The sequence below is a fragment of the Panthera tigris genome, chromosome C1 (genome assembly GCF_018350195.1).
Source record: "Panthera tigris isolate Pti1 chromosome C1, P.tigris_Pti1_mat1.1, whole genome shotgun sequence".
NCBI classification, from domain to species: domain Eukaryota; kingdom Metazoa; phylum Chordata; class Mammalia; order Carnivora; family Felidae; genus Panthera; species Panthera tigris.
The window spans coordinates 160,012,432-160,037,023 of NC_056667.1; the positions used below are offsets into that span (position 1 = coordinate 160,012,432).

The window sequence follows — 24,592 nt, forward strand, 5'->3', positions numbered from 1 at the left end:
AGGAAGAGCTTCTGTTAACCCCTCTCGCACCCCCTTTTGCCCTGCTGTGTTCCATTCCAGAGCTCTGTACACCTTTTGAGACGGTCCACAATGCACTGTGGTGCATCTCTGTTAAATTCTCAGTACCAATTTTGTTGATAAACCTTTCAGGTACAGAGCAACCTGTCACTCGGCCAATTCTCAACCATAGGAGTCTTTCTAACAGAGTGTAGAATCCTTAATACCTCGTAGACAAATCCTAAATTGGTCTTTGTTGATTCTTTACAGAGATCTTTGAGTGACATCTCTGGCTGAAAGTTCAGGGATTAGTCTTGTGATTTGTAAACTTTTATTTTTTAGAAGCGAAAGTCATCTTTCAGATGAAATTGCTTTTAGAACTCTAATTTATAAAACAGTTACAAGGGAAGACACTCTAGTTGCCATAGGGGCTGAGGTTTTGTTTGCATGGTACGCTTGCCTGAGGGTCCTCCAACCCACCAGAGTTCTTCCCAAGGAACCCTTGATCTAATTTAGAGCACCCACTTTATGGAGGATATTGAAGTCAGAGAGCTCAGAAGACTTGTCAGATTGACCCAGATGACTAGTGACAAAGCCAGGAGCAGATCCTAAGAACGAGTCCTACCGAATTCTTCTAAGACCCTGGAAGACCCTTGTGGTTCTCTTGTCATGTGAATAACTGATTTCCTAACTGCCCTCAGAGTTCATGCAGGGCTAGGGAGTGGGAACTGTTGAACAATCCTCCAGCTAGGGCCCTTACACAGTGAGGATCTGTGTCTGTGGCAGTTAAAGGTATAGCTCTTTCCCAGGTGCATGTGGTGATTTTAAAATGATTGAGTGATGGTGGAAGCCTAAAAAAATACAATACAATACAATACAATACAATACAATACAATACAATACAATGATTGAGTGAGGGCATTTCAATTATTGATGTGTTAGAATGTGTTGGGATCCAGGGAAAGGTTTTGCAGGGAGAGGTCAACCGGGGCCCCAGGAGGACATTGTCAAGGGACTGAACTGGGCCACTGCACACCCCCAGCAGCCAGGGTGTGGGAGGCATGTGCAAGTGACGTTGAGTAAACACCATAAACACCATGTTCCAGAGGTGCTGGGTCACCTCTGGAGAGCTGCTGACTCAGGTTAAAGCTGACCTTGTGCTGACTTTCATATGGGAGTCTTGGTGAATTCCCTTCAGTTTCAGTCTGTTACTCAGAAAGCATGGCATGGCTTTAAACATCTATGAAGAGACCAATCACCCCACAATCTAGGTTTACTAATCCATTCATCTCTCGTTTTTCAATTCATCACTTGAGCACCAATAAGCGCGATAAAAGGTAGCCCATTTCCGCACCCTGGGGAATCCTCCATTTCCCCACTCTGAAAGATTTTTTAGTCAAAGCGAATTATTCCCAACTCCACATGTTTAAGAGAGAAGGGCTGTCTGCTCATTCCACTGCCGTCGTTATCCCTTTCTGTATGCCACTGCAAGCCAGCGCCGCCAGTCTGGCCCCAGGCAGACAGCCACAGTGGGTGATGAACAGGGAAAACTAAGTCCCTCTCCCATGTGACCTTCAGCCACCTAGATCTCTTTCCCAGAGGCAGTCGTTCATACTACTTTCTTGTGTATGTGTCCAGAGATAGGCTATGCATTTACAAATCCTTATAAATATTCACATATGCACATGTATTCATTTATCCTCACAGAATGGTAGCATACAGTGCTGTGTTTCACCTTTTTTAAATTTCACAATATATTGTGGAGATCATTCTTTTTTTTTTTTTTTAGTGTTTATTTTTTGAGAGGGAGAGAGACAGAGCATGAGCAAGGGAAGGGCAGCAAGAGAGGGAGACACAGAATCCAAAGCAGGATCCAGGCTCCGAGCTGTTGGCACAGAGCCCGACGCGGGGCCCGAACTCACGAACTGTGAAATCATGACCTGAGCTGAAGTCAGACGCTTAACCGACTGAGCCCCCCGTGCACCCCTGGAGACTATTCTATATCAGCAGGTAGTGCTGCTTCATTCATGGCTGCATAATATTCCAACATCATCTATTCATCAGGAAATAACCCATCTTTACTTATCAGGAAGTAGCCCACGTGCCATCTACTTGTGGACATCTGAGTTATTTTCTGTTTGAGGCTGTTATTTTGTCTGCTATTACCAACAGATATGCCTGTCTGCCTATGTATTCAGGTATTTCAGGAGGTCCTATTTCTGCCCTCTAAGGGAGGGTCTTTCCTCAAAGGAAATACAGATTTTTAAATGTGATGGATGCTTCCAAACTGCCTTCCTCTGAGGTTGCATCATTTTACATTCCCGTAAGCAATGTCTGAGATCACCAATTGTACGTTAGTAAATTTTTTGAAGCTTTGCCAAGTCTGACAAGTAAAAAAGGACATGGCACTCTGTAGTTTTAATGTGCCTTTCTGTCGTGAATGAGGTTCAGCATCTTTTCAGACGACAGGTTCTTTTGTAGACTGTTTTTTAAGTGGTGCTTGGAAGATGACATGCTGCCCGAAGACCAAGCTGTATGCAGATTATATGCAAATAATTTAGGAGTCCCAATTTTCTGGCACAGGTTTTATTTCCGTGAGCTGTTTTTATCCTGATTGGTATAGAGTGCTCTGCACTATGCTACACAAGAAATCAATTTCCCTGATTATGCAGATGTTTTCTAAAAAGTGTCCCATCAATTTTGAAAGGCTGGCTTCTTATGTGTAGGTATTAATATTTCAACCCTGTTTTTGCAATCTTCACTATGCCAAAAGTTGTTCTACTAAGACCGATGTTGTCTTATTAAAGTACTTTATAAATTCAATTCAGCAATGACATTTATGAAACATAAATTTGAACATCAAATGGATATTATGGAAATGTTACATTTCTTAGTTGTGATAGTGACATTGTAGTTTTGTTTGATGTATCTGAAATATTTATGGATCAAATGATATGATATCTGGGATTTGCTTCAAAATAATTCTGGAAAGGGCGGGTGGATAGGAGTGTAGAGGAAACAACATTGGTCATGAGTTAATAATTATTGAGGCTAGATGTTAGGTATGTGTTATTCTGTTTTTATATATGTTTGAAATTCTCCATAAAATTTCTAAAATTCGACAGATAAGTGTTTAGTTCATATTAGGCGTAAGCCATGGTGCTCTATGTTGCAGGAGATTCATATTAGGCATAAGCCATGGTGCTCTATGTTGCAGGAGATAGACACTTCATAAGTGCAAAGGGCCCATCTACTTATTTTCTGCAGGAAGCCCAGTGCCTGGGACATTGTCTGCACATAGTAGGTGTTTAATGCATGCATGTCCTGAAAACTAGCCCACCTTCTGCTCTCCAGAGGGTTGTTCTATTTTCTGTTACCAGGAGCAACAGCCATAATGATGTGCTCCATGAACGAACAAGCAACAGACCAAGTGCTATGGAGCTGAAAGAAGGCAAAGGCCTGTTCACTTAGGGGTCAGGGGGTGCTTCCGTGGAGCTCATGGGAACTGGCATAGAGGTGCCTGAGACAAAGAACATCCGCTGCATCCGAAACAACATTTATAAGCAAAGCAGATTGCTCCTTTAACTTAACATGGATTATTTCTTTTAAGAGCCTGGTAAGGAGTTGCTAACAATAAGAAGAACTCAAAAGGCTGTGGGGAGGGGGGGGGGGTCACAAAACCTTCTTAGAACACATACCAGTCCCCATCTGCTCTCTGTGAGCCTGTTTTGTTTGGAGTCCAGCATAATATCATGCCCAGAAATGTGTTTAATCAGTGCTCTCTCATGAGGAAGAAGAGTGGATGGTGTCATAAGAAAGAAGAGAATCAGAACTGAGAAGCTATCAAAGGAAATGTCAGGAATTCAGGGTGATAGATTAGTCCTGTGGGTATGTTTGAGTGATTAGTTAACTCAGAGGCAGGGAAAATCGTGATTTTTAATGTTTGCATGCAGGTGTTAGTATAGTTGCTTCAGAGTGAGAAGAAAAAAGGATTAAAAAAAAGAAAAAAAGCTAGTCACATCTTGACTAGAAGAAGGCTCTTTTGAGAAATCATCAATGTTACATTACAAACACCATTCACATCTACCAAATGGGCCAGATGGTTGCTCAAACACTGCATGTCGCCAGCTGCCCATTGCTACAGATGAAGGCTTTTCTGCTGACGTCTGTGTAACCCACAAACACATTATAGAGTGTTGATTCTTTTGATGCCATTTAACACTTATGTGTCATCATAATTATAAACCATAAATATACATGACACCATGCAATAAATAAAATTGCCTGGCTTTCATTCTGAGAGGGGAGGAGGCTGTATTTATTACCTGAGAAGACAGGATGTCTAATGTCTATTTTCCATTCTTTGTAAATGTCATCCCTCTCTCAGTGGATGGTCTAAAAGGCTTTCTGCTCACCAAGCCTTATTCCTTCAAAACAGCACAGACTCTGGGGGCTCATCGATGTCACTGAGCCCCAGGTTTTAAGGCATGCCTGGACCAAAAGCCAGGGGATTCAATTCAGAGGAATCCAAATAGTCCTAAATGAAGTCAAACCATTCTATTTGACAACATACCAAAAGTTCTGTAGGGGTCACATAACGGGCAGGTGTACAGAGTAAAAGAAGCAGGTAAATGGAAGCGAATCAGCTTCTTTCAAAACTGACGTTTTCCAGAGATGCGTTTCTTTTTACTTTGAAAGAAAGCTGATTCAGTACCATTCACCTATTAAGAAGGCAGCACAATTATTTGTATCTGCATCTATAAAAACCAAGTGTCTGTGCCTTCCACAAAAACCCAAGCATGTGTTTGCTGGAGTGAGAAGCAGGGCAAGAGGTGGAGGGAGGGTAGAAGCCCATGCAGTTGGGTTAGTCAGTAACGAGTACTTAAATGAACTGGCTGGGATGGTACCCCTGCCTGGGCCGGGGGCAGGGGGCACTTTCTGTCTCATCCAGGAAGACCTCTTATAACACAGCATCTTTATTTTAGACCACGGATCCCAGACAGCACGTTTCATGGCTCTATAAATACTCGAGTTAGATGCTTCCTGACACCCAACATTTCTGCTTTTTATTGTGTAAATAAATGAATGCCCCACGTGAGTCAATATCTGTGCATTGAGTTGACAATTTTGTCTTTCAGAAATATCGACAGTACATGGCAGGACTGCTGGCTCCTCCTTATGGTGTTATGGAAACGGGCTCTAACAATGACAGTAAGTGAAAAATGTGAACATTTTGCCTCTAAAAGTCCGTTGTGCGTTATGCGTTTTTATGTGACAAAAAATATGTCCTACACCAGCGTGACAGAGTAAGTCATCAGACTCTCGTGTGGCTAAACAGACTTGCCAGCCTACACTTGAGTCATTTTTAAAAACTGTTAATACGATATTATTTTGTGGTCTGACCTGCTAGAAGGAGGTGTGCTTTGGTACCAGATGGAACTTCATACTTCAAACGCTTTCCCAAAATCTCTTCATTTTATGGTGAATTCTAGTGTTTCTGTGCTCTTTGTAAAACGGGATTTATGAATTGTGTTTGTCTCAGCCACATCTAGACACCTGAGAGCCCCGCCTCTTTTTGTTTTGATGCTCTTGGTCAAGGAGAGAAGCAGCGTGAGTCATTATTTATTCTTTGTAAATCACGGCCTCTTTAAATTCCAGGCCTTTGATGCGACCAGTCTCTGGCTGATCACAAAAAACGGGAAGTTTTTCTCTGTGGTACTTTCTTCTCATGAGTGTCCACTAGACTCAAAGAAGTCCTGAGTCTGTCTGTTCCCGCGTGTTGGGAGCACATCTTGAGCGCTTGTCACTGGCCCTGGGAGTTGCTCGTTGCCGAGTCCCCTTATTCGAACAGCCCTTGAGCCTATACGGGTGGCAAGGTGCCCAGGACTGAGGTTTTTGGAGCTGTGGTACTTCAACAGCTAGACAGCGAGATGAACCAGGCAGAGCCTCCACGCCGCGGTCTTCTTTGTTGTTGTTGTTGTTGTTGTTGTTGTTGTTGTTGTTGTCGTTGTTGTTGAAGTAGGCTTCACACACCCAGTGCAGAGCCCAACGTGGGGCTTGAACTTAAGACCCTGAAATCAAGACCTGAGCTGGGATCAAAAGCCGGACACTTAACCGACTGAGCGGCCCAGGCGCCCCCCACACCAGGGTCTTCTGAGCGACAGTCACCCTTCAAATCCTCTCTGTAGCTCCTCCAGTCCCCACTGACTGCCAGCCTTGTCACTCTCAGGTGATCCCCCTCCCCGCTTGACCAAGATCGTAAGGGGACTTCCTCACACTCCTCGCCCTCCATGTCACAGTTGCTGTGTAGCCTCTGCCCTGTCTCTGTTTCTCTTTTGTCCTTGGGGTGGGGAGCGAGCAGGAAGACAAGGGCTCTCTTTCCTTTCCTTTCTTCCCCTGTGCTTGATTTTTCTTTCCTGGCTGAGGTAAGGATGACTGGCTCATGAGGAGTCCTCCAGTTGAAATCCTAGCTGTGCTGTCTCCTATCTGTGTGACCTCAGGCAAGGCACTTAACCTCTCTGTGCCTCGGTTTCCTCACAAGATTGCTGGGAGGATTAAAGGAAGCAAAACACATCAGGTGTTTAGCGGGTGCCAGGCATAGAGTAAGCACCCAAGTGATGTGAGCTATTGTTTCCTCACCCCCAGTCACTCTTCAGCCCCTAGATTCTGGCTTCTGCCCCACACCTCTGGACTCAAACCATCTAAAATCTCCAGCGACCAGCCAACACCAGACTCCGTCGTTAACATTCCCCATCGCTCTGACTTTGAGTAAGACTTTCCCTGTTCAGATTCCATTCTCCCTCGGTCCCCAGGCTCCACCACATCATCCTGGTTTTCTGGTATCTTGCTGGCCACTTGGCATCTTGTCTCTTTCACAGGTACTTCTTCCTCTCAGCTAGAAGTTTGGGTCCCACCCAAGAGTCCACCCTTGACTGTTTTTCTCTTTTGTTCTCTATACTTTCCCCATGACCATCCTTTCTTACAGTGGATGCAGACTTCCCGAGCCAATACCTCTGCTTGATTGTTTCTGTGGTGGCCTAGCTTTCCAAACGACTGCTGGTTCCCTTTCCACCTGGATGTTCTGCTGGCCTCTTAATGTCACAGTGTCAGTAACAGAACACATCCCGATTCCCACAAAACCCATCCCTTTTCCTGAAAGCCACATTTCCATTCCCATCTGCACTGTTCTCCTCCCATTCCAGGCTCTGAACCTCAACCATTTTGGAGTCCTCCCTTCTGTCACCTGTATGCACTGAGGTTAATCCCCCATCCTGTCCTTTGCTCCTTCCTTTGCAGGGTTCATGTTTTTTCCTTTCTGTTCCCTCTGCAGCCACCTGGCCAAGGGCCTCATCATTTTTGACCTGAGGGCAAGAATGACTCAACTGACTCTGAAGCTTCAGTATCTCGCATTTGGTCTACCCTTCACCTGACTTATACCTGACTTCCACAGAACTTTTTAAATTTACTTTTTCTTGTGAAAAATTTCAAACATTTGGAATGATGTAGTTAATATCCATATCTTCATCACTTTAATATTTTAATACTTAAATATGGGTTTATTAATTGCTATATACACTTTAATATTTTAATATTAATATTTGCCTTATTTCCTTCTAATCACATACACACATTTCACCCCAAATTCTTTGGCAGGTATTTTTGAAAATAAAGACTTCTCCATGCACAACTACGACACCATTATCACACCTAATAACTGGTATGACTTTCCTTAATAACATCATCTGCTGAGTTCATATTCAGATTTTTCCCACTGAATGTCTTTATAGTTCTTTGCTCAAATTGGACTTCAAGGACCACACTCTTGCATCTGATTTTTATGTTGTAAGTGTCTTTTCAGTTTGAACAGACCCTTCCCTCCTTTTTCCTCTGTTCAAAACACTTTTTTAATGTTTGAGAGAGAAAGAGCATAAGTTGGGGAGGAGCAGAGAAGGAGAGAGGGAGACTCAGAATCCTTAGCAGGCTCCAGGCTCTGAGCTGTTAGTGCAGAGCCCGACATGGGCCTCAAACCCACGAACCGTGAGATCATGACCTGAGCTGAAGTCGGATGCTTAACCGACTGAGCCACCCAGGAGCCCCTTGAAACATTTTAATGATTGCCCACCGCTTGCCGCAGAAGGTCAAATTCCAAGATTCCTCATGTCTTAGCCCGACTTTCAAGTTCCTACATGGCCCCAAATCATCTTTTCAGTATTATATCTCTACAGATACCCTAATTTCTAGTCACTCAGATAGTGTGATTTGTGCAACTGTGTATCTTATTGAAACTCCTAGAAGGAAGTTTCTGTTATACCTCTGTATCTCCTCATACAATCAACTCCAGTCTTTTCAAAGGGTTGTTGAACACATGGATGGAATAATGAATGGATGGCTAGGATTCAAAGTTTCAAAGTGCTGAGATTAGGCCACCCTTACTCCTTCTGACAGACTTGGGAACTGATGGCAAACATGCACCTTAATACTCTCTCTGTCCCCCTGCTCCTGCCTGGGCTTTGATGTCCTGGTACTATCTCAGTTTGGGGGCTCAAAGTTTAGTTAGGGAGCGTTTCCAGAATGTCTCTTCCACCCTTACCCATTCTGTGTACTTTACTGCTGCCTATTAAATTTTTTTAATTTTTAGAGAGAGAGAGAGAGTACACATGCGAGCAGGGGAGAGGGACAGAGGGGGGAGAGAGAGGGAGAGAGAGAAAGAGGGAGAGAGGGAGGGAGAGAATCCTAAGCAGGCTCCATGGTCACTGTGAAGCCCAATATGGGGCTCGATCCCATGACTCTGGGATCATGACCTGAGCTGAAAGCAAGAGTCAGGTGCTCAACTGACTGAGCCACCCAGGCACTCCTGCTGCTGCCTATTAAAGTGGGCACTCAGTTCTTTTAAAGCCAATTGTGTAAACCCTGTGCACTCCTTTATTAAACATAGAATGTGCTGTTTACTCAGAATTTGGATGTACTGTATTTTTACATCGCAGACCACCTCAGACTGGCCCAGGGGTAAGCCACACATACAAACCACCTGTGGTTCCATCTCCCAATATAAAGCCACTTGGAAGCATTAAGCTCTGCTGGGGCTGTGGACCTTCCAGTCTGGCTACCCTTATCATATGAGCCAGTGTTAACAGCCCCAAAGGAAGTGCAAAGGACCAGGGCCTGCCTGTGGCTCATGAAATGCTTGTAAATGAATGAACAAATGTGTAAATGGATGGATGATTAACTTTTTCACTGAGAAAACTGGGATACCCCTGGAAACAGACACTGCCATGCTCAGACCTGACTTGGAGGCAGCAGGAATTTGCTTTGCCCCAAATGGAATTTGTGTTCTGTGGTTTTTATGTAGGACTTGAAGCTAGGTTGAAATCCTTGGAGCATTGTGAGATAGTTTGAAAAGTAAAAATACAGTATGTGCAACCTTGAGAGTTGACATGTCTGTCCCAGATTCCGAGTGTTCTGGTACCTAACACAGAGGAATTAGTTGTTTGTATAGTATAAATGAATCAGAGATGGATTTTTACCTGTGATTTTTACGAGATTTTGTTGTTTGGCACACAGCCCTGCTCCTGATTCATTGATTTATGTATGTTACAGATTTTGGTGGGTGCTGCTATTTTTCTAAGCAGCACAATGTAAGTTTTGATGGAAATACAAATTGGAACCACCAAAATTTTACTTGGTTTGATTCAGCAAAGAATTTCAGTTCCATTTTACAGATTCGTCTTACAATTCATGCTCTCTCTCTTTCTCTCTCTCTTTCTCTCTCTTTCTTCTAGGGATTCCTGACAAGGAGAACGTGAGTAGCACCCTCTCTGCCTAGCTTCTAAACACTATCATAAGGTAAAAAAATAATTATAGTAACCCTACCAACAAAGAGAACTCTTCCATCCACATTCAACAGAGTGATAAATATTTTTCTAATCTTACTCTGGCATCTTTGGTGAGTCACTTTGAAATATGGGGGAGGAGAAGGTCGATTGCTCTGACATGGTCATCACATGTCCTTGATATTAACTGGTCTGAAGAAAGGTTATTCTAGGGACAAACAGTACAATTGCTGAGTGTTTTTCCTTTTCCCACGATGTATCCATGGCAGTAGACCAAATCATTACTTGAACAACATACAGAAAATTAGTTGTTTTTCCTTAGTAGTAATACAAAATATGAAATTCAGTGTCAGTTTGATTTTTTTAATTGTATTCAAGTACACGAATTCCAATCCTTCTCTTCGGAAGCTGCAAATAAGTAAGTGCTCTAATTGTTTAAGATAGACAGGTAAGAGAATAAGTTTAGGACAGTCTCTTCACCAAGAACCAGTACCAGGTGCACATTTCAAGGATGGTAGTGGTGCAATGGGATTGGCTTTGCATGCAAATAATAATAGTATTAATTATATATTAACTAGAATCTAAATTTTTTCAGCAACATGGAAGGGTTAGTGATGGAAGTGTGTAGTGATTAACTTGAAGCCATGCTTGGTGGCTCTCTTAGATGTATCATTGTGTTCCTTGATTGCTCTACCCAAGTGGCAACATTACGGAATCATTACAGAACCTTTTCCTTTCCTTTCCCTGCTTTTGCTCCTGTGTCTGTGGACAAAGATATCATCTTAACTCAATTCAAATTATTTGTATCCCTTTTCCGAGATCTTACTCTAGCTTTCCTTAGGTCTTCTTTTCATAATGTTAGTTTCAAGGGCTGGTTGGGAATTCTGACCCACTGTTGTACCACCACAGATTTGGGTTCCAGACCCAGCAACGTCACTTAAAATGTCACACCAAAATTTCACTTGGTGTGGTTCAGCAGAGAATTTCAATTCCTAACTGTGGGCCTTACACAAGCTACTTGACTTCTCTAAACATCTTTGCTTCATCTTTATTTATTTTTTTAAGTTTATTATTTATCTTAAGAGAGAGAGAGAGCGGGAGAGGGGCAGAAAGAGAGGGAGAGAGAACATCCCAAGGAGGCTCCATGCTGTCAGCACAGAGCCCAATGCAGGGCTCAAACTCACAAACCATGAGATCACAACCTAAGCCAAAATCAAGAGTTGGGCACTTACCTGACTGAGCCGACCAGGCACCCCTCTTCACCTCATCCTTAAATGTGGATGTTAGTTGTGACCACCTTAAAGGCCATTATGAATACTGAATGGGATAATCTGTGGAGAGCATAGAGACGAGTCCAATAGAGCTCAGTAAATGTTAAGACTATTACTGTAATTATTATTTTCTCGAGACTTGTATCATTTTCTCAAGATCTTTCTCCACTGAAAAATATCCTATTCTATATGAAGTAACTGTTCTTTTGCCTTTTATGGTTCTCCTTAAAATTCCTTCTGCAATGAGTCTTTCTGTTGATCTTTTGCTATTAAAATATATACATATATTCAAAAGTATATATATAACATATATATTATATATAACATATGTATCTTTGTAGGTTGAGCAAAGCTCTAGATAATCAGGTTCATGGAAAGCCAAAGCACGAGCATTTAGAGTCTAAACTAACAAACTCATCCTGCCACAATTTTGGATACGGATGTCCCAAAGCACTCCAAAACAAGTAATACACAGATCACTAGCCAAGTAAAGAAGATGAAAGAGTCTGGTGCTTCCTCATCAAGGAACCATCAGTGATGTGGAGGCCAGAGACAGAATGGCCAAGCCATAGGAGGTCTAAGATGTTCTAAGCTTCAAAAGGAAGCTCTGTCTCTCTTAGGCCCCTCGTGACCTTTAGGTTGGACCTCCCTGCAGTGGGACAACAGGCACAATGTTCTAAGCAGAGGCGTACCAGCTGTCATCATGTAGCTCACTTCGTGACAAATAGGAATTTGAAGTTTATAGGAAGTCGGACACATTGAATTGTTACCAGTATATTGCCCTTGAAGATTTAGGGGCTAGGCTGTCTCCCCAATATCAGTTGTAGTGGATCAGTTTATTTGTATTTACATGGGTAATTCATTCTATGTCAAATTCTCTAACAAACAGAAAAGCACCCTTTTTCTCCATCAGCAAATTGAGTGGATGTAATGTCACCATATGCTTTTAAGAAAGCTCTTCAATGCCATCAGTCAAAGTAAGGCAAATGAGATGAAAGACATTCATGAATAGAGTCAAAGCTCTAGAAAGATAAAAAGAAGCTTAAGAGCCTTAAAGTGGTGTTAATTGAAATTTTTCCTTTATAAGAGACAAGTTGTGTTATGATGATTTCTTTTATCCTTTACCTCTGTTAACTACACGTGGGGTGATCGTATATTCCCTTTATGTTTCTAAATAGCAATAACATGCCTGTGGACCGAAATAAAAGCACTTAGACTATTATTGTTTCGGTGTCCAGCAGCTTCTTTGTGGAGAGAATATAGTCTCCTTTTCAGTTCCTACTCTTGATTTCATTAATCATCATGTTTAACTTTAACCAAATACTTAGGCGTCAGTAAGTGGTGTTTTAGCTGCCTCTCAGCTCTATTTTATTTCCAGACACAGTCTCACCTTGCATAAGAAGAACTTTCTTTTCATCAATTGCACTTTCATAGAAACAAATGGGCTGGCAGTTAACTTGCTGGATTATTTTGTTTACTGCTTGCTGTAATTGATAGGGACATCATTTAACTTTAGATGACACAGGGTACTGGAACCTATAAAATAATTAATAAAATATTAGAAAAATGAGGGGCACCTGGGTGGCTCAGTTGATTAAGTGTCTGACTTCAGCTCAGGTCATGATCTCGTGGTTCATGAGTTCAGGCCCTGTGTCCTGCTCTGTGTTGACAGCTCAGAGCCTGGAGCCTGCTTTAGATTCTGTGTCTCCCTCTTTCTCTCTGCCCCCTCCTGCTCATGCTCTGTCTCTCTCTCAAAAATAAATAAACATTTAAAAAAGATTAAAAAGAAAAAGAAAAATGACCATTTGGCCAATAAAGTAGACTATTTTGATAGGGTTATGATTGTTTGGGGCTGTTGGTTTTATAAATAAATTCTCTTTGATCTGTTTAAGTTGTAATTAATCTGTCTTCTGTATGTGCCCTGTTGAATGACCATGTTTAACACAGAAGCTAAAACTCACAACTACAAGAAAGCTTTATAGTTGAAAGTTACAGTTGCCCTTTGGAGGAATGTACTTGTCTAAAATTTTCTGCTACTTATGTAGATTTTGTTCCTTATTGTGCTCCATCCTTTTGACAGGCGATTGCTATGGAGTTATGTAATTTTAGAAGTTTATCCTTTTCTTCCTCAAAGTAGAAGGAGCCAGAAAATAGACCCAGGAAGATATCACAAAGTAATCCCATTTCCTTATTTATAAACATCTAGTTTCCAAAAGGATCATCTGAGGTCCCATTTTTTTTTAAGGCAGTTACAGTGTTGACAGTGTGATTAGTGAGGTTCCTACTAAATATGGAAGAGTACTTTCCCAATATAAAACACTAATCAGTTCAATAATTCAGTCAGTTATGGAAACAGCCCAAGTGCCCATCGACTGATGAATGCAAAAAGAAGATGTGGTGTTATATATATACACACTGGAATATTACTCAGCCATTAAATGGAATCTTGCCACTTGCAATATAGATGAATCTAAGAGTATAATGCTAAGCGAAATATGTCTGTCAGAAAAAGACAAATACCATACAATTTCACTCATATGTGTACTTTAAGAAACAAAACAAACAACAAAGGGGTAAAACGAGAGACAGAGAGACAGAAACCAAGATACAGACTCTTAACTATAGTGAGCAAATTGACAGTTAGCAGAGGGGAGGTGGGTAGGGGGATGGGTGAAATAGGTGATGGGGATTAAGGGGCGCACTTGCTGTGATGACCACGGGGGGTTGTATGGAAGTGTTGAATCACTATAGTGTACACCTGAAACTAATATTACACTGTATGCTAACTGGAATTTAAATAAAATATTAAAAAAAAAAAAACATGAATCAACTTAGAGCTCAATGGTTTCCTCAGCACTAGATGAACTGGATGCTACCAATTAGTAACGAGCAAGCTTGGGGGTCTTGTAAAACTATTTGGTAGGTCTTATTTTAAGAAGATGACTGAAATCAGGAGTTTGTCAAACTTTAAAAAATCATGGGTCATTTATATAAAGAATAATTTTTGGCATCTATTATAAAGACATAGGTTTTAAGTGGCAAATAGGGAAGATATAATTTACACAGCTTGAAAATTCTCATTAAGGTGACAACAATAAGAAGAAAATAGCTATTAGGGTCAAAAGGATAGGAATTTCAGGCATTTTTTGGGAATATAATAACATTTATTGCTGCTCTTTTTTAAGGTTAAAGAAAACCAAAATATTTCCCACTTATTAAATAAAAACATCTTATTTTACCATTATAGATGGGCTATGATTCTGGGCCAGATGAAGAAAAGGGAAACTGTGTATCCTCATACAAACTTAAAATATAAAAACAACAACAACAACAACTTAGATAACCCCCTAAAAACCCTGTAAAACCTTTCAACTCCAGCTTTAGAACACCTGCTGAATTCAAACCAACATTTTCTGTGAAACCATTTTTAAAGTCCTGCTTTAAAACGTGACTGATACACGTCCAGAGCTTATCAAGACATCTTGGCCAGAGTTCACAGGTTTACTGCCAGCAGCCAGTTCTCTCTGTTCTGGGGTGAGGATGGCTAGCTAGTGCTGTCACCGCCATGCAATGACACATCCTTTAACTGGCCAAAGGCGCGAGGCTCTGCAAAGGAGGGCACACCAACCACACGCAAGGGACAGAAAACCCTAAGCCTGCTCATTTTGATTTGAAAGGACAAACCACTTATCACTCAAGTGAAGATTAGATGTGACAGTGTTGCTGGCTCCATCCCTCCCGTTGAGCGTAAATATTCATTTCTCTAGCTGGCCTATTGGAACACATAGCTCAGGGAGCCAACACTTACTTTGCCCCGCCTCCTGCAAAAACACCGGTGACTTAATGTCCAAGGTGCCAAGGACAGCATCAGCTCTCGGTCTCTGAAGAAATGTTTGTGTTTGTGTTTGTGAGTTATGCATTTTATGGGGCAGAATGCCCTCGCTGAATCTCTTCCTGCTTTTGTCTCATCTGGTCCTCTGCCCTGTTATAAAAGCTGACGGTGCCTTCTCTGTCTCTAGCTCCTGCAGAGGTATATTGATTGAATTTTTAAGATGATGTATAATTGCCCTTTATCCAGATAGTGAACGGTAAATGTGGGTAACACTCTAAAAACCTGATCCCCCTCTTGCCAGTTAAGCTATGGGTTTGTGACCTCTGAATGTTCTCAGCAATGTTCACAAGACCGGCTTACCGTGAGTTTCCTGGACGAAAGGGCACTTATTGGGGTGCATTGGGGTGGTGGTTCATTCATATAGTTTAGAGTTATTTTTATAATATTATGAACTTGGTGGATATTTCGGTGCTCTCATTTTGGTTTCTCTATGGTGCTTAGATTTCTTTAATGGAATAGAACTTTTTAATGTTGCTGCGATGCTTGTGGTTTCCTAGGGTTGCCACTGAGCTTTACCACATTTCACCCTGCTTGGAGTACATCCCCTCAGGCTTTTGTGTAATCAGAATTTGACTTGGGCAAGATATCACAGAGAACATCCAAGTGTTTAACTGTTTAAAATAGTGATAATACAAGAAACGAGATTCCCCAGTCTCTGAAGCCAACAGCGTCTTCCCTGCTCTCACGTTAAAAAATGGCATGGCCTTGAGGTGAGGCCCATATTGGCCGTGGTGCTGAGAATCAGTTCCATTAGCAGCAGGGGCAAGGAACACAATGTCATGTTGATAGTAATATACTATACTGCTGATTTCAAAGTCACGGGAGAGTATATTGCTGTCTCCAGAAATATTTTATCCTGTGCTACAGGCAATTATGTTCATCACCAGTAACTTTGGGCTGCTAGCACGTTATCTCAATTGATGGTGAGAATAAATTAGATGGTATCATTTTTGTTTGATGTATCTGAATTTTTATTGTTCTTGTTTTGAGAAATTGAAACCAAATTATTTGCTAAATATGTCTTATGTTTAGGAGAGAGAAGTCTGTAGTGTTCTCAGATTGGGTAAATTAATATAGTGATTACATGTCATTTAGGATTTGGATCCTTTTCTAATAACAATTCTGTGTCAAATAGATATTAAAATATTCTGTAGTCATTCTCTTTACCTTTAAGTAAAATTACGTGGAAGGTAGATGATTGATAGATGCACATATACACATACGTTCATATATAAATACATACATATGTATGTATGCGTATATTTAGCTATTTTCATTCTTTAAAATTTCCAGAAAATGAAATTGTAAAACTACCTTTTCTAATATGATGTCATTGTTCATAATTCTAGTTGCCAGTTTTTATAAATGTTTAAATTCTGTTCACTTCAACTTAGTTTTATTTTTTTATTTTCCCTCAAAGAATGACTCAGAAATACCCACAGAATGTGCCATCTGTTTTCTTGAAAATCTTTAACAAGCATGTGGTGATCAATCCCAAGCCCCATGTGGGGCTATGAAAATAAATAAAGCATGGTCCCCTCCTTCAGGGAGTTAGAGCCAGTGTGAACACATAAGTACATAAGTACAAGTCATGGGACCTGTGGTCGGGAGAGCGTGGCATGAGGACGTGAGCTTAGGAGCTCTTCAGGCTTGAGTTACGGTCACAACTCTGCCACATACTAACCGTGTGAAGGTGCACAGGTCAGTTACTTCTCTGTTTCCATCTACAGGGGAAATAATAGCAGTGTCTTACCCCAGGGGGCTTCCAGAAGGATTAATGAAATGATTTATTCCAAGTGGTTAGCCAGTGCTGGCGCCCGGTATGCACTTTTAGGAGACTCATGGGAGACACATTCTGTGCAGTTCTTGGGGAGAGGGGGAGGGGTTCAGAGCAGGCTTCACAGAAGAAGAAATGCCTGTGTCCACTCTTGATGGAAAGTAGATGTTACTCAGGTGGAAGGGAAAGAATATTCCAGGCCAAGAGCATTGCATAAATAAAGGAACAGAGATCCAGAATTTTCTCTTTCGAGGCTAATGTCATCAGATCTAAAATAAAAACTTTCCATTATTTTAAACACTATACTTTGTAGTATCCCTTTCAAAGTCATCAAGACCTGGTTTCCAAGCTCCAGGTATTTCAGGGTCCCAAGCAAATATACTTTTATCCCTAAAACTTGGTCTATTTTAAAAGTGTGAATGGGATTCACTTTGAATTTCCCCTTAGTTGTACTTCCCAATAAAAATGACAGATCTAGATTGCTAATATCTTTGGAACCTATTGTTCACTCTAATCTCCAACTCCTTTTCTTCTGTAATTGCCCAGGCAGTGCTCCCTTATTTCTGTGGTTCTCCTTTGCTTCTCCCCAAGCCCCCACCCCTGCCCTCCACACACCCTTCTTTGGAATGAATCACTCTGCAATGTTGCCTATTGAATTTTGTCCTTTAACTTTTTAATTTGTCAAGGTCACTTTAAATGTTATTCCACTTCTCCTAAGGGCCAGCCACCCCCACCCAATTGGGTATCATTGTCAAATTTAGTAAGAATGCTTTTGAGCATTAATAAGCATGTTAAATCCAGCAGCATTCAGCAAAGGATCTAATCTTGTGGAATTTAATTTGTTTGTGCTAATTTATTTGCATATGTGATAAAATTATCCCATCCAGACATGAAAAAACTACTTAGGAAAACATACCATGGAAATACTGGGTAAAACAAGTGCGAAGTCACTAAATTCATGTCTGTGATGCTTTTCACTCACTTGTAACATGAGGGAAAAGGAGGGTGATAATTTTCTATCCCAGAAGACATGAATATGACTGAATTAATACCTGTTCATTGTTATAGTCTGTGTCCCCAGAAATGCATCAGTTTCTGTCCTTGACGCTTAACAGGGGCGACACTAAACAAGTAAGTTACTCACTTCCCTGAGCTACAGTTTTCTCATCAACAAAATGGCGATCCCTTACCTATCACAGTAAAAGGATTATTGGGAGATCAAATAAGATAAGGCATGGGAAAATTCCAAAACTCTGTACCGTTCAAATTTAGAACTTATTAAACCTCCCTGGTGCTTAATTCTAAACAAGATCACACCCCTGTCTGTAGCCTCAGCCCCAGGCCATCTCTCCAACCTGGATAGGGGAATCACTGAGGTTGGCCAGTGGGTTCGATTTAAGTGGAGATTGGTTCTGGGGAAGCCATATAGAGGTTCTCTTGAATCCTGTTAGGACTTGGTCCAGTTCTCTGTTCTAGGAAGACTGCAGGATGCCAAATGGAAAGTCGTTCATCTTAATGTCCAGTAATTTGGCTCAGCCAGGAAAATGAAAAATTCCCATGTCATACCAAGTGCTCACTCAGTGCTGTAATTTGATAGTCCAGTTCCAAACAAAGTGAGGAAACCACACCCAGAGTTGACAACAAAGATGGACCAGGATAGAATAAGAACCGGAACATGAAGATAAGCTGGAGAAGGGGCCTGGCTTGTTTGGGGGCACAGCAGAACATTATGGATGTTTTCACGGCAGTCTACCCTGGACCTTCTAGTTTTAGGGTATGTGAGATTTTTAAATATATGTTTAACCAATTCTCCTAAAAGTGTCAAAGCATTGCAATGTACAACCGCCTACTAAAAGAATTTGTAACATAAATGCAAAAATAGCTATGTCATTCAACAAGAAATTCTTTTAAGTGACTGAAACAGGTAATAGTGGGCCTTCCCGCCCCACTCCTTCCTTTATGGTTTCTATTTTCTTTTCTCTCTTTGATGTGTGGTTTATTCAGAAAAACACTTGGGCTCCCTCTGGTGGCCATCCCCGTGTTTCTGCATGTCTAATCTTAAAGCTGAAGTTTCAGTTACATGGCACGAAATGCTTGCATGAAAGTGGAAGTGGAAATATTAATAGTAAATGTTATTTTCTTTTGTAAAATACCTACTACTTGGAAACTTTCAAATTAGTCAGAATATCCATCTCATTCATTCCTCTATTTATGTCTTCTAATCTAATATGTTGATATTTGACTTTCCTGAAAGAAGGGGTATCTGGTTTGCAAGTCCATAGAAAGATACTGAGTTCCAATCTTGTAAATCAAACAGATTTTCCCAAGAAGTGATTCTATGAATCAGCAAATTTTTATAGAATGTTTACTGTGTATTATACCAGAGTTAGGCATTACGAGAAACAATTTGCTAGTCACCATTTTTAAAAACTGTAAACACACTCTTCTTTAACGATTAGCAATATTATGTTATTTCTTTTCCTCCTTTAAATCATGTTCCTGCTCTATTTCCCCCACAGAATTTTATTGTAATGTATTTTTTCCAGAACAAATCACCTTTTAATGGTGTCAATGCGTTAGTTAACATACAGAGTCAACAGCAAAAACAAAGGCTCAAACATAACAGTGTCTTAAAATAGAAGATAATTTTTCTTCATGTTAACTGTTCAAATGTAACCTGTCCAGGGTTAAATGGCACCTCCATGTTGTGATGCATTTTTGATTGAAAGTTTCTTCTTGATTACCCTTTTATACTTTCATGTATCAAAAAGAAGTATGTAAATTTTAAATCTTTCTTATGACTATAGCTGTCTGTGAAAATTTTTCTTCTGGCCTGAGTTATGACAGTAGTAGTACACAACTGTCAAAGTAATATTTTATAGATTTTTATAAACAATTAGTAAATATTAAAGTAAATTATTATTGGAAATGCTTCATTGAATGCCTTGGATGCTTTCTAAAAATGAATTCGTTATATATCTGCAATGGGTTTAACATCACTTCTGTTCTTCTTCTTAGATATTATATGGGTAAGTGCTGGGAAATCTCATTCACACAAACCAGCAGATGAGAAGGAAATAGTTTTAAATAGCAAGGTCACTGAATTCTTTGACTCCTAGGCAGCTAGTGTGGTACCTCCTGGAGAGAGAGTGACGATGGTGTGCTTGCAGGAGAGGTGTGGGAAGTGTTGCATTCTGGATGGATTTGAAAATAAGAGTGATGGATTAAATGTGAGGTGAGAGAGTAGAAGAGGAGTTAAAGACGACTTCAGGGTTTGGGCCCTGACCACATGGAAGTATGCAGTTGCCAACAACTATAAAAGGGAAAGCTGAGGACTAGGGGAGTTTGGAGACCTGGTTTGAAGGTCACTGTACTAGAAAGCATCCAGAAATATAATTAGGCTTTTGTACTCTCCCTCTGTCCAGCCAATAGTTAATGATAATAAACATCAGAGAGTGAAAATGAGATTAAATGTTGGGTATTTATACTAAGTAGCATATGCCTGGGGCATGAATAAAATTAGAATGTGTCTGAAAAAAATAAAAATAATGAGACAAAAATCAGCAAGGATTTTATTAAGTTCATCCCCCCCCCCACATTACATTTTGTAGATTTTAAGATAATTTATGTTTGTAAGTAAACTCTGTATACAACTGCAGATATCACCTTTCAAATTAATAAAAGGTTGATTTATGGAATATATCAAGTACAAATAGTAAATGAATCAAGCTAACAAAGCGTTGCTCAATAGACATCCTCAGGGACCTAATTTAATGAATAGGTAGAGGGATGGTTTTTGTAACTGAGCCCACAAATTATTTCTATATGAATCAGTGATTTTAAATGGCTATGGCCTGCTTGAAACAATTTGCTTTCTTAATTAGCTTATAATCATTCTCTTTTATAGTTTCTTATACTACTAAATGGGCTAATAACCCCCTTTTTTAACATAAATTAATTTTTCCAGCCTAGCCACAAACTTCCAATTAATAAAGTTTGAAGGAAAGAAATAATTCCACAATAGGATGAAAAGTGATCATATTTTATGTAATCCTTTTAAAATCAACTAACATTTATTAAGTGCCTACTATGTGCCATGCAGGCACATGCTCTGGCTCTAGAGATGTCAAGTCCAATAAAACTAATTCTTGACTTCAAAGAGCAAACAGCCTAACAGCCTAAACAGCTTAGGAGGGAAGTAGGTAAACAGATAATTATATCAGAATGCTACTGACAGAGATTGGAGTTAAGTGCTAACGTCGTCTGTGCATTGTAAGAGCCATGTCACTTGAACGCAAAGGATTTCCAAGAAAATGTTTTATTACTCACCCCCTGACATTCTCCCTCTTCATAAGAATGCAGTTACTAAGTTACTGTATAACTCCAGACTACATAAATTACAGGTGACAGAAATCCATATCAGGCCTCCTCAAAAGCAAACAAGAGGGGAAGTTGAAGACTCACATCCCCAGTCCACAGGAAGAGCAGGTGTGGAGCTGGCCCTCTGCTAACAGAAGCCAAAGCCTCTACTTCTTTCTACTTCTCTGCAAGCCTGTAAACATGGCCACCACCAGTCCCTGGTTCTTCCCCAGCAACTACAGTTAGAAAACCTTGGGGAAAGACACTGACTGAGATCCAGTGTGCATAGGGTGGCCCCTTCATTCCAACTCTAAGCCAGTGTGGGTGAGATACCACTGTGGGCTCAGGTCTGAAGATGGGGAGAAAGTCTGTGCCCTAATGAAGGGGGAACAGGAAATAGTAGCTGTTCACTCCTTCTCCTCAGGGAGGCACATTTAGCTGACTGCTAAAAAATCAGTCCCCTTCCTTTGGTGTACTCAGATAACATCATAATGCAATCAATATCTCATTTAGGGTTAGTCTTCATCTCTTGTTTATGAAGAAATAGGACAGAAGACTTATGAGAATAATGTTGACATCACATTTTGCAATAGCTTTGATTGCAATACGCATTGTGCTTTAGAAATTCCATGCATTCCATTCAGTAGGAATCATAATCTCTTTTTCACTGTCTTAACATGTATGATGTGGAAATTAACAAGATTTGATCTTGTTAAATCTTTTGAGCTACTTAGATGTGGGTTCTGAACCAGTAGATGACATAAGCAATCCTATTTGTCCTAGAATATTACAGGAATTCTTCTTTTTTACCTATTTGATTTTAAGTCTTTAAACCCAATGAGCTAAATTTACATTCAGATGAATCATTGAAGCTTATATTGTGTGCCCAAAAGGAAATGTTTATGCGAAGAGTCTCAAATGAAGTCTAGTGAGACAGTGAATTTTTTAAATAATGGTTATCTCTTACGGATCATAAATGTAATAATGCTTATGGTGAATATTTGGAAACATAAAAGTATTTTTAAAAATCTCTCATAGATGCCACCACCCAGAGTTCTGTGTGTTTCTGTTTTTAACATATAGAAACAAATACACATATAGAAACAAAATTTAGTTCATACTGCATGTATAGTTTAATATTCCACTTTTTTCAATCAAGTTTTTTAAAATACTTTTTTATTATTTAATATTATCTCAGCCATATCTTGTCAAGGCTAGGTTTTTCACACAGTCCCCTTCCTGTTTCTGGGATTATTTTTGGTCACCTCGCTGTTGTTCTTCCTTCATTTTTGATGTTCTAAGATTCCCTGTGGTATTATTTCCCTTCTGTCTGAAGAACTTCCTTTAGAAATTCTTATAGAACAGGTCTGCTGGATATGAATTCTACTGAATTTTCCTTCATCTGAAAATGTCTCTATTTTACCTTAATTCCTAAAGGATATTTTCACTGGACAGAGAATTATGGGTTGGAAGTTTTTCATGTTTCAGCGTTGTTTTTATGAACCAATTTGCTACATTATCATTAGCTGAAGACCATTGTTTACAGATCTCCTTTGTTTTTATGTGGTATCCTTTTTCTGTTCCACTATCCCATCCACAGATATTGATACTTTACATTTAGTGATCACGTCTCCTTAGGCTCTTTTTTGGCTACTACAATTTCGCAGACTTTCCTTGCTTTGATGACTTTGACAGACTTGAGGATAGTGATCAGGCATTTTAGAGAATGTTCCTCATTTGTGATTTGTCTGATATTTTTTTTCAAGATTAGACTCAGATTATGGGTTTTGGGGGAAAGACCACAAAGTTAGAGTCCACTTTCATCACATCACATTAAGAATACATACTATCAATATGATTTACTATTGACTATGATACCTAGCTAAGGTAGTATTTTGAAACTTTCTCAACCGTAAAGTCACTCTTCCCTCACCCCTCTTTCCATACTGAACTCTTTGGAAGGTGGTCACTATGCATAGCTCACACTGTAGTATAAGGAGTCAACATTGACATTATGTCAACAATTCAAGCATGCTATGCCAGCCTCTGTTCTCAGCACTGGGGAATAAAACAGAGATGACCTTACCTCTGGTAAAAAAAAAAAAAAAAAAAAAAAAAAAAATCAGAAAGTAAAGAAGTTATTACAACTAAAAGGAAGTACAAGATGCCCTAAAGAAGCACGGTCTGATAAAAAATATAATGCTGGTCACGCGTGTAATTTAAAATGTTTTAGCAGCCACATTTTCAAAAGTAAAAATAGGTGAAATTAGTTTTAATGATATATTTTGTTTAGCCCAAGGTACTTGAAAGATTCCCTTTTCAACATGTAACCAATGTAAAACATTATTACCAAAATATTTTACACTCCTTTTCTTGTATCTACTCTTCAAACTTAAGCAAGTACTGCACACTCACACCTGAATCCAGACTGGTCACATTTCAAGGGCTCAGTGGTCACAGGGAGGAGCAGCTAGAAGCTCTGGAAGCAGCTAATAGAGGGCCTGGCACATCTTCCTGAGATTGAAGGTGAGGAAGTCAGGAAAAGGGAAGAGAATGCAGGTTAAAGGCAGAGGGAACAGATTGCACAAAACCTCCAGAACGGAAGAGTTTGGTGTTTTTGAGGGACTGGAAAACATTCTGAGCCATTGGAGCAAGGGGGAGAATGGTGGAAATGAGGCTGGAGAGGTAGGCAAGGGGTGAAATTAGGAAGAGGCTTTTAGACAGCTTTGGGAAGTCTGGATTTGTTTCAAGAAGAAAGGGGAACCGTTGAAGGGTTTTAAATAGAAAAGGACGTGATCAAGATTGGCTCTTTTTAAAAATCGCCGTTACATGGGGCGCCTGGGTGGCGCAGTCGGTTAAGCGTCCAACTTCAGCCAGGTCACGATCTCGCGGTCTGTGAGTTCGAGCCCCGCGTCAGGCTCTGGGCTGATGGTTCGGAGCCTGGAGCCTGTTTCCGATTCTGTGTCTCCCTCTCTCTCTGCCCCTCCCCCGTTCATGCTATGTCTCTCTCTGTCCCAAAAATAAATAAAAAACGTTGAAAAAAAATTAAAAAAAAAAATCGCCGTTACTTCACAAGGAAGGTGGCCAAGGGCATTTTCTGCAGCAGGCAGTATAGGGTAGTGGCTAACCAGAGGGTTCATGTGCCAGAGTTGCCACCTGCCAGCCATATGACCCTGAGTCTCAGTTTCATTATCTGTGAAATGGGAATGATAAGAGTACCTTCTTTAAGGATCGTTGTGAGTATTCAGTAAGATAATTCACATGACTGACTTATTTCACCCATAATACTCTCTAGCTCCATCCATGTGTTGCAATAAGCAAGATTTCCTAAGTCAGTCAGAGAAAGACAAATGCCATATGATTTCACTCATATGTGGGATTTAACAAACTAAACAAATGAGCAAAGGGGGAAAAAGAGAGAGAGAGACCAAGAAACAGACTCTTAACTATAGAGAAAAAACTGAGG

General features: G+C 40.3%; 1 protein-coding gene across 6 annotated transcripts in view; it reads left to right on the forward strand.

Annotated features, from left to right (window-relative positions):
* Positions 1–24,592, forward strand: part of RAPGEF4 (Rap guanine nucleotide exchange factor 4) — a 288,747-nt gene that overhangs the window by 156,965 nt on the left and 107,190 nt on the right. For 5 of the 6 annotated variants that reach the window (XR_006220771.1, XM_042994712.1, XM_042994714.1 and 2 more), the window contains 2 exons: positions 5,136–5,208; positions 9,777–9,796. Coding sequence is in view for 5 of the 6 variants with exons in the window: in XM_042994712.1 (XP_042850646.1) it covers positions 5,136–5,208; positions 9,777–9,796 (93 nt within the window). In the remaining variant the exon portion in view is untranslated. The remainder of the gene's footprint in view (positions 1–5,135; positions 5,209–9,776; positions 9,797–24,592) is intronic. The other variant, XM_015541285.2, reaches the window with a different exon arrangement.